The sequence below is a fragment of the Gymnogyps californianus genome, chromosome 4 (assembly GCF_018139145.2).
Source record: "Gymnogyps californianus isolate 813 chromosome 4, ASM1813914v2, whole genome shotgun sequence".
In the NCBI taxonomy this organism is placed as follows: domain Eukaryota; kingdom Metazoa; phylum Chordata; class Aves; order Accipitriformes; family Cathartidae; genus Gymnogyps; species Gymnogyps californianus.
In genome coordinates this window covers 17,851,201-17,860,878 of record NC_059474.1, presented here as the reverse complement: position 1 = coordinate 17,860,878, position 9,678 = coordinate 17,851,201, and the positions used below count along the sequence as shown (strand labels likewise).

General features: G+C 39.2%; 1 protein-coding gene across 1 annotated transcript in view; it reads left to right on the top strand.

Annotated features, from left to right (window-relative positions):
* Positions 1-494: 494 nt before the first annotated feature.
* Positions 495-9,678, top strand: part of FAM184B (family with sequence similarity 184 member B) — a 49,296-nt gene continuing 40,112 nt past the window's right edge. Inside the window, exon 1 of the mRNA XM_050896177.1 lies at positions 495-811. Coding sequence (XP_050752134.1) covers positions 677-811 — 135 coding nt within the window. The 5' untranslated portion in view covers positions 495-676. The remainder of the gene's footprint in view (positions 812-9,678) is intronic.

The following is a 9,678-nucleotide window of genomic DNA, read 5'->3' as shown; positions in this document are numbered from 1 at the left end:
ATGCTTTTAGTGTAACAGAGGAACTGACCAGCCTCTTTGGATAAGGCAGGCAGACCGGATCCTGGACAGCGCTCCCGGGCTCAGCTGTGCTCAAGCGTGCCTCTGCTTTCAGCACAGCAGCAAAAATTGAACAAGCTTTTCTTCATCACTTTATTGGTCCGTCCGGACTTAGAGAGGACTGCCAAAATAACAGAGCTTATGAAAGGTGCCAACACCGTCTTCTCTGACCTCTGCAATCCTTTGGCAGCCCAAGAAGGCAACATGATTTAATCTGCAGACAATCCCTATAACAGATCCTCAGCAACGTCTGTGCTGCTGCCTGTATGGCTGGCTCAGCGTCTCCTGTGGGGAATTTGTAGCATCCAGCCGCTGGCATCTTCTCCTGGCGGAAGCTCAACCATTTGAAGAGAAGGGGAGGGAAAAAAAAAAATCCCAGTCAGGATGTTTGCACATGCTGTTCTCTGCCTCCTCGCCTGGGTGTTCTGCTGAAGGATTGGGACATCTCCACAGAAGGACGAGTGGCGGCGGCTGGAGCTTGCCCTGTTTGGGGCTGAAGTTCCTGCAGCGCTATGGGGGTTTGAGTGCGTGCAGCGCGCCGGGGGAGGCCAACAGCAGGGACAGGATCGCACTACCCGGAGCATACACAGACAGACTTGATTAAAATATTTCAAGCCTAATGGCCTCTGGCATAAACAAGAATCATCAGCCCGGGACTTGCAATGGCTCTAAAGCCGCTCGCAGCAGCTCGGCAGAGGAATGCAATCAGGAAATGCACATGAAAATGTGCAAGAAGATTGCCCAGCTCACTAAGGTAAGTCTCGCTGTTGCAGCCTTCCCAGGGAGGTGAGGCTGCCCTGGCCGGGGGCGGCGGGGCTGGCTCGGAGCTGCCTCCTCTGATGGCCCCTGTCTGAGAGGAGGGAAGGGAAACCGGTCCTCTCCTGTAAGGCGGTTGCTGAAAACATCGGTGTGCACAAACTTCCTTTCAAACAGTTCCCCCGCGGGTGCTACAGACCAACCTTAGCGGTTTGCCTTTGTGGCCGACGATCGACATCTCGCACTTAACAGCTCTAATTAGCGTGCAACAATAGCGAGAAGAGCTCAAGCTCTGCGAAGACATAGGGTTTGTCTGTGTGCTGCTCGGAGGGATTGATGGTATCCGCTTTTTTTCCTGAATTACGAAGACGGCAATTAATTTGCGTTTTATAGGTTCTCGAGTAATATTGTTGCAAAGCTGCAGCCGAACTGTGGTACTGAAGTACAGTATTACTTGTCTTGTACTTAATTGTTCCTGATGTGCATAAGTAGATACTTTAAATGACATTCGTGAAAGACAGGAGTTGGAAAAGAGGCAGGACTAAATTATGTAGTACATTGTAGTAAAACTTCTAGTCAATACCGAGCTACACTACAAAATATTTTGAACATTTTCCACACCATGTTAAGAAATAAGAGAAAATCTGTAGGAGGTGGCAGTTATCTTTTAAGCTATTTTTATGCTGCACCTTTGTCAGTGAGAAAAACCTATTTCCTACCCTTGTTTACTAATCCAGTTTTTACATGTTCTGTAACCTCACTGCAATTGGTAAAAACACTTTAGCAATGAAAAAACACTGACTAAAAATACAGGTCAAACAATAGGAAATCATTAAGACGTTCAAGTTAGAATGGCTTACTAGTTACAGTGCCGTTATTCTCATCTAATGATGACTGTATGTGATAATGTATATTGTGTATGAATACATACACAATTGCTACCTACATTTACACATGTACTTGCTATATTATACTTACTGTACTGTACCAAGACTTACTTTACTGGTGCTTTGATTGTATGTTTGTATAATAGTATTTGTATACAATCTGATCCGTACTTTTTGCCCACGAATGCACACATTACTCCTCAAGGTACATTTTCATTCTGTAGTAATTGAAAGAAAACTATCCAAATAAACATCAAATTTTTTTATTATTTTGAACACAGATATGTTTGAGCAATGAAGTCTGTAAAAAGTCTTAGAGAAGCACTTTCTGTTTATTGATAACATTCCGATTCCTCAACCACAGTGAAATGTACATGAAAGATGACTGTAAATTAGATTAAGATGTCCTGAGTTGCTCCCTTGTTTTCTGTCTCGTACTCACTTGCTATCCTTCATCAATTTTGCATGCTAAGTAAAATTTGTCCATAAGCATCACTCGAAAAAATCACAGTATTGCCTCTTCTAATAGAAAAGCAATAGCTGGGTCTCTGTTAATTGATAGCTTATACTTCACAGTAACAAGAGTTGAAGAATCACCAGCTCCCTCTTTCTGGATGATCCATTTCTCAACAGCAGACTTAGAGCATATTGATGAGATCTGTGCAAAGAAACGCTTGTTCAAAATTTTCATAGAAATATCCTTTTTATATAAAGTGATTATTTTTAAAGTCTCTCTGCTCTCAACTAAATTTTGAGGAAAAATATCTCATTCCTTTCTGAAAACTCTTATATTGCTTTATAAAGCTTGTCTTTGGGTTGGGGAAGAAAGTTCCGCTGTTTTAGCAGCGAAAGGTGGGGAAAATCACCCCAGTGCAAAGGATCATGGCAAAATTTTATTGCAGTGTTTTTTTCAGATGCTTTTGATAAATTTCTACTGTTAAAATGTGGGTGGGGTGATTTATTTACTTTTAATAGAATTTACCCTCTGGATACTTTTCAACCATCTGAAATAAAGCTGATTTATACCTGAAGCTCAAAAAAGTACTTCTGAAAAGCAAATCATTCTGTTTTGGAATGTGGCCCTTAAGAACCACTTTTCTCTGCAATGAGACTACACTTACAGAGAATCATAGCAGAACTGGAATTTTAATCATAAGCTTTCCCTTCTAAATTCTAGGTAGACTGATGCTGTACCAACAGCAGACATCCAAGAAGCAAAATCTGAGACCAGATTAGCTGAAAAATGGCTATATGGAAAATTTGTTATAATAATTTTTGGCCTAGGAACTTTGAGAGCTCCCTTTTGAATCACTATTTTCTTGGCTATATTACAGTTGGGCTAATTATAATAAAATCCCTCCTAACTTCAAATTGCCTGTAGTGCTTTGCTTTCCCATTTCTAACCTATGCAATACTGCTGTCTGTTGTTGTACAGCTGCAACTTCTTGTCCCAGTGAAGTTAGATTGTCATTGATGGGGACATAATGATCTAATTACTCATCCACTCTGCATTGTGCCAGGAGAAATGAATAGAAAATGTTTACATTAGGTGTAGGATACAGAGCTTGACTTACATTGTTTCTTTGTTACATAGTCAGTAGTGGCCACCTCCTACTATCAAAGGCAAAGGAGGGGGGTGCAAAGGCATCAACAGCAGAACCAAACTGGGTGAGGTGATCAGGTTTCCATCGTTGCATGAAGTGCTGATTACCTTGTAAGACATGGGTTGGTACAGGTAATCCCCATAGGTAATCAGGACACAGAGATCCTGAAAGGTGCTCCCAATCTACTGCCCTGCAATTCCTGCTTTTGGAGAGGTAGAATACAGTAAGTTTTCATACCTTCAGGGGTGCATTTTTCTGTTCTGCACCATTTTGTCTGTAACAGCAAAAATACAAACTTTTAGAAATGTTTTGTTTGCTTTGGGTAGCAAGCTACTGCTTTTTGCAGCCCATTTATCAGTATTTTTAGATGCCTGGCCCTTCTCACAAAGATTGACTTTTTCACTGTTGACATGTAGAATATACATTGTTTTTCCACATCAAGCTATCACAATGAGCAAAACCAATGAGCATATTTGTAAGCTCAGTCAGGCTCCCTGTTCTGCTTTGCCCCCCTCTTTCCACAGAAGTAAGGTGGCCTTTGCATTTCAAGGTAGAACTGGCCACAGATCCTTGTTTACCATTAGACATCTGTCTGCCCACATTTGAAGTACACTAGTGAAAATATGGCATGGTTTTATTATTAATTCTACAGTCTAGGTTTTGCTTTTAAAGCCTCAGCTCACAATGCTAAATGAATGTGTGGGACAACCAGGTTTTGTTTGAAAAACATATATATTTAAAAAAATGTTATATTAAAAAGTGCAGACTGAAATTTTTTGTTCCCATGGATGCAGATAAAAAGTTTAAAAGACCTGGTAATATTAGTGAGTTTGGATGAGAGCTGCCTAGGCTTTCTGAATTTTGACCTTAAAATCAGATAACATTGCGGATATTTCCAGATGAGCTATGGTTTGATTTATGAACTTACAGAAATTAAAACAGAAACATTCTGCTTGCAAATGGGAATGTCCATCTGTAGTTGTCATTCACATATATGAATCACACATTTAGTTGGTAGGTACCTTTCTGCAACACTAGTGCATTCAAATTAATAGGGACTTGAAGTTAGTGTATTCTTATGATTGTAGCAGGATGCATGACTTTGTACAAGTAATTAAGTTTAGACTTCTCCATCAGACATTGGACCCTTGGCATGCTGTTTTGTGCTTGCCAGTTCTTTGTATTTCTGATCTGTTTAGCAATAACATGGAATTTAAAATGCATGGTGACTTTCGTAAGACACTTCGGGTGTCACTCCCTGCTGCCTCAAGCTACGGATTTCTAACATCCATTGGCTATTACAGGATTTTCATGTGCTAATGGATTCTCAGGACAGTCCTTTTTACTTGAGATAAGATGAGAAATGCAAATGAACTCTTGAAGAGGAGTGCTGAGGAGAGTGGATCAGCTTTCATTGAAAAGGCAGTGTGGGCAGGGCTGGCAAGAACTAGATACACTGCAGATATCCATGTCATTCAGGCATCTTTTCAGACCTCTGCCAGCGGGGCTCAAACCAAACCTGCTGTTCTGGACTGCAGTTCTGGAACCAAGCCTAATATGAATAACTAGGATGGTGACATTACCTGGTGATCAGAGAGCCACCTAAGCCACAACATGGTTCTGTTTCCTTCTTGGAGACAAATTCCTGGATACCAGTGGAGGAATGTTTTTAATGAGAGTAGATAGTTACCCTCAAACTCATTTTCCCTAGGGGTTCATCTGACTCTATGTTGGGAATTTGGGAGCCTTCTTGTAAGAAGCACATTTTAAATTGCAGTATTTCTGGTCAAGTAGATTGTTAGTCAAAAAATCAAACAGTCTGGCAAGAATTTTGTGTATGTATGTTGGATACTGTGAGTCTTAACAGAGGAAGAGAGTGACGATGCAGGGAAAAGTTAATTGCTGGTAAAACACAATTAAGAACCCTTTTTTCCTTCAGGGGAAAGAAATGTCAAAGGGGAGCAAGTGTGTTCCTCTTCTAGAAGCAGCAGCATAGGCAGATGTTCCTTAATGACTTTGTGTGGAGCAGCTGAAAATGCTACACACTCCAGCTGCTGATCACCACCAGTCATCAGGAGGTTTATCGCCCCTCAGCTCAGTCAGCAGGGTAGAAAATATGAACATTATTTAGCAAGCTTCAGTGGAAAATCAGCCAGATAAGCAAAACCCACTTTCATTAGTTATTTAAGGAAGGATGTCTGACTTTTGCACAGAAGTGTATGAGATATATGCTCATATTTAGTTCTATTAGCTGTACTCTACAGGTGAAAATTTACAGAAGAATTAGCAAGTGGCCTGGTATGTGTGTGAGGGCATAGACTGTTTACACCACTTCAGTGTTTTGCAGCATGGCTGTATATTAGATCTTTTAACCTTTCCTGTTTTATTTGCCATTTAAAAAAATGGCTGATAGGTTTAGCAATGAAATATGATCAAATTCTAATGGCTTACTCTGGAAGCACCTGTCAGCTGAGCAACTGTAATGGAGCATTCCTGTTGTCTACTCATGTTTCTAGTTGAAATGTGTTGCCTTTTTCGCATAGTTCAAGCTAAGTTTATTGACCTTATTTACTGTGATATGTTAACAGTACTCAGTAACCAATGCTTACAGTGGCTCAGCTGATGTGCAGTTAGTTGTTATGCTATCAGACCTCTCCTGTGTGCTTGAGGCTTTTTGATCTCAGCTCTCTAGAGAGGTATTCAGTATTTTACAGAAATGAAGCAAAATGGAGCAGCATAAAAACTAGGATCATACTTCTGGAGCAACGATATTTTTCCTTTGGGCAAGGAATATAAAAACTGGTTTCCATGTAGGCAAAGAGAAAGAATCCATTTATAAAGCTGCTTACATTACGTACTAACAAGACTAACAAAGTCAGCTATCAATATCCCCATGTACTTTACTTGATGATGTATTTGTTTTCATGATTTTTATGTACAATTTTCTATCAAGATTTCAAAGCTAGCATTATTTTGGCCTACCAGCTGACAAAAATATGCAGACTAAGATTTCTCTAACTTGTCATCGCTACGGTTTCCTTACGGAACTAAAAGGGAATTCCTGGATCATAAAATCCATGTGCAATGTCATATAATTGTGTTGATTGACTATTCAAAAGCAGTACTAAAGCCACTATTTCTATTAGGAAGTAACCCAGAATCTTATTATTTGGATGGCTAGAAATTGTCATTGAAATTAATTCAAGGTATAAGAATGACATCTATGTATTGGAATTACCTTCTTACTATACAATTTTTTTACTGACTGTACCAACTTTGCAGAAAAGCTGACAGCCTTAGTAATCGACAACTGTCATGGTTTAACCTCAGCCAGCAACTAAGCACCACGCAGCTGCTCCCCCCTCCCAGTGGGATGGGGAGGAGAATCAGGAAAAAAAAAGTAAAACTCGTGAGATAAGAGCAGTTTAAGAACTAAAGTAAAATAAAATATAATACTATTAATAATAATAAAAATATAATAATAATAATTGTAATGAAAAGGAATATAACAAAAAAAAAGATAAATAAAACCCAAGAAAAGACAAGTGATGCACAATGCAATTGCTCACCACCTGCTGACCTATGCCCGAGCAGTGATCTGCCCCTCCCAGCCAACTCCCCCCTGTTTATATACTGAGCATGACGCTTTATGGTATGGAATATCCCTTTGGCTAGTTCAGGTCAGCTGCCCCGGCTGTGCTCCCTCCCAGCTTCTTGTCCACCTGCTTGCTGGCAGAGCATGGGGAACTGAAAAGTCCTTGGCTTAAGATAAGCGCTACTTAGCAACAACTAAAACATCAGAGTTTTATCAACAGTATTCTCACACTAAATCCAAAACACACTGTACCAGCTACTAAGAAGAAAATAAACTCTATCCCAGCCAAAACCAGGACAACAACTCAAAGCTACTTTATAATGGAAACTATATACTAAATTCAAGTCACTTTTTCAAGGAACCCTAGTTAATGTTTATATACAAAATGTTGTGTGTTTCATTACTATGTGCATTACAGGCAATAGGTAATAAAATAGCTAGTGATCCATTAATTGCACAAAAGAAAATTGCAAGGTTATAGTTTTTCATGTTCTATCTTTTCTTCATGGATAATGTATAAAAGTACCCATTTCAGGGACACTGTAACTGTACCTGTCTCCTAACATTTTCTTTAACCAGTATGTAGATGCCAATATTTTACAATTGAGAAGATTATACTCAAGTTAGAAGTCAATGCCAGCTCAGCTTAAGACATTCTCACTTAAATATTCTAAAGCTGTGTATTTAGGCTTTTGAGCACCTCAGCATTGTGTATGGTGTATGAAATATTTTTTTCCATAAAGTATCTTGTTATTTTTTCCCTGAAGTCACGTCTTCATTAGGTAAAAGAGTGTTTATGTTTTATTAAAACAGCTGTTACACTGAGGTAGAAGTACCTCTGTTGCCACCTCTACAGTCAGATCTTAAACACATTAGCTGTCTCAGTGTAACAATTCACTTTTGTTTTTCCTGCCTGTACACAACCAGACTGTGTCTATGTGGTACTGAAGACCACTTAACCTGTGCTTTTAGTAGGAACAGATAGGCATGCAAGTTTTTCTTGCTTGTGCTTAGAGCCATCAGGAAGTGTGTGAATGTAGTTAGTCCAGTACTAAGACTGAGTTAATTTATCCTGCCTTCCAGTGGGGCACTGTAGTTTAGGCTTGGCTGTGCTGGTTCAGACTTGGCATTTTGCTTAATGTATATTCACTGGTCTTCCAAAGGGCTCGGAGGCAGCAGAACACACATAACCCTATTACTGAGGAACTACTGCCTTTATTTCATAAGGAAACTATAAATGGACTGTTTTCAAGTAGGGATTTTTTTAAGTTAATGAACTCAGTGAAATTCATCTGAAGTAAGATTGTACCTTTTTAATGTAATTGTCATTCAGAACTTTGTATGACTTGGCCTTTAGGCACTTAAACAGTTTTAACTTAAAACAGGTTACTACCAGAGAAGTCTTCTGTTTTAATTGTCTTTGGAAGCTATAGCATTTGGTTGTGACTATGCACTGACATTTAGAGGGTTACATAAGAGCTACCCTTAGAAGCAAATATGAGATTACAGTTGAATATTTTCCTTTTTTCATTCAGAAGGAGAGAACTACTAGAATTTGATAACAGGGCTGTTAAGAACTATAGCTGGTACTTTTAAATGTTTTTACAATGTTTAAATGTTTTTACTAAGATGCTGATATACCTTAGTATTTCATAAAAATAATTGTCTCAGAATTACAGGACATTGCAACGCAACTACAGTGCATTGCCACTGCACTCTTGGCAATGCACCTTACAGTCCTTGTCCCCTGATTTTCGAGATGAGGAAAGTGTATTGGAGAACAGTACAGCTCCCTGCCCACTTGTGCACCCAGATGTGTGAATGCAGTCACTGTGGCCAGGGAATATCATCAAGTCAGAGTAGTGACAAGTGCCTCTTGGTCATCCAGTGCAATCATTGTTCACAATATAAACATGATGCTGTCAGAGAGTTGTGGGGCTTAAAGCTTTAAATTTTAATGCTTAAAAATTAAAAATTAAAGCATAATTAAAAATTAGCGTAAGCATTAATATTTGGACTAGGCCCTTATTGTAGAGTAATAGAATGGTTTGGGTTGAAGGGACCTTTAAAGGTCATCTAGTCCAACCCCCCTGCAATGAGCGGGAATATCTTCAACTAGATCAGGTTGCTCAGAGACCTGCTGAGTTTATTCAGACCAATTTAAATTTCCCAGACTGTTTTCACTGTTTCTGATGATAAACAGTAGTTAGATTTTCTTGGTTTTGTGATCATTGATGCAATCTCAGGAGGTGTCCAGCATATGCTTAATATGCATATGCTTAATAAGAATGTCTTCCTGAAATGGGAATGTGAGTAGTGGCTGTATTCAGTCTAGCTCCATTGGGTAAAAATTACATGGCTACATGAGTAACAGTGTAGTATTATGATGTGTATTATTATGTAGTCCTTTAAGTACATAATAATATGTTGATTCTGGCTCCTACGATAGTACTTTGAAAGGGAGGAGAGAAACTGAAAGAAAAATATCTTATTAAAAACACTGTATACTGAGGTCCATCTGAGCCAGTAGCTTGTCTCTGATGGTGCCCAGAGAGTTACAGGAATAAGGCATGCCTCTAATGCACTTGTGTAAAGTATTCTCCCTGCCTTCAGTGATTTGTATGAGTTTTCCAGAGACTGCCAGGGTATCTTAGTACTTAATAGCCCTGACTGGATTTTTCTTCAGTAAATTTGTCAAATCACTTCTTGAATCCATGTGACCTTTTAGTGTTACAGACTCCTGTGACAGGACGTCTGTACTTAGTTGAATATAACATGA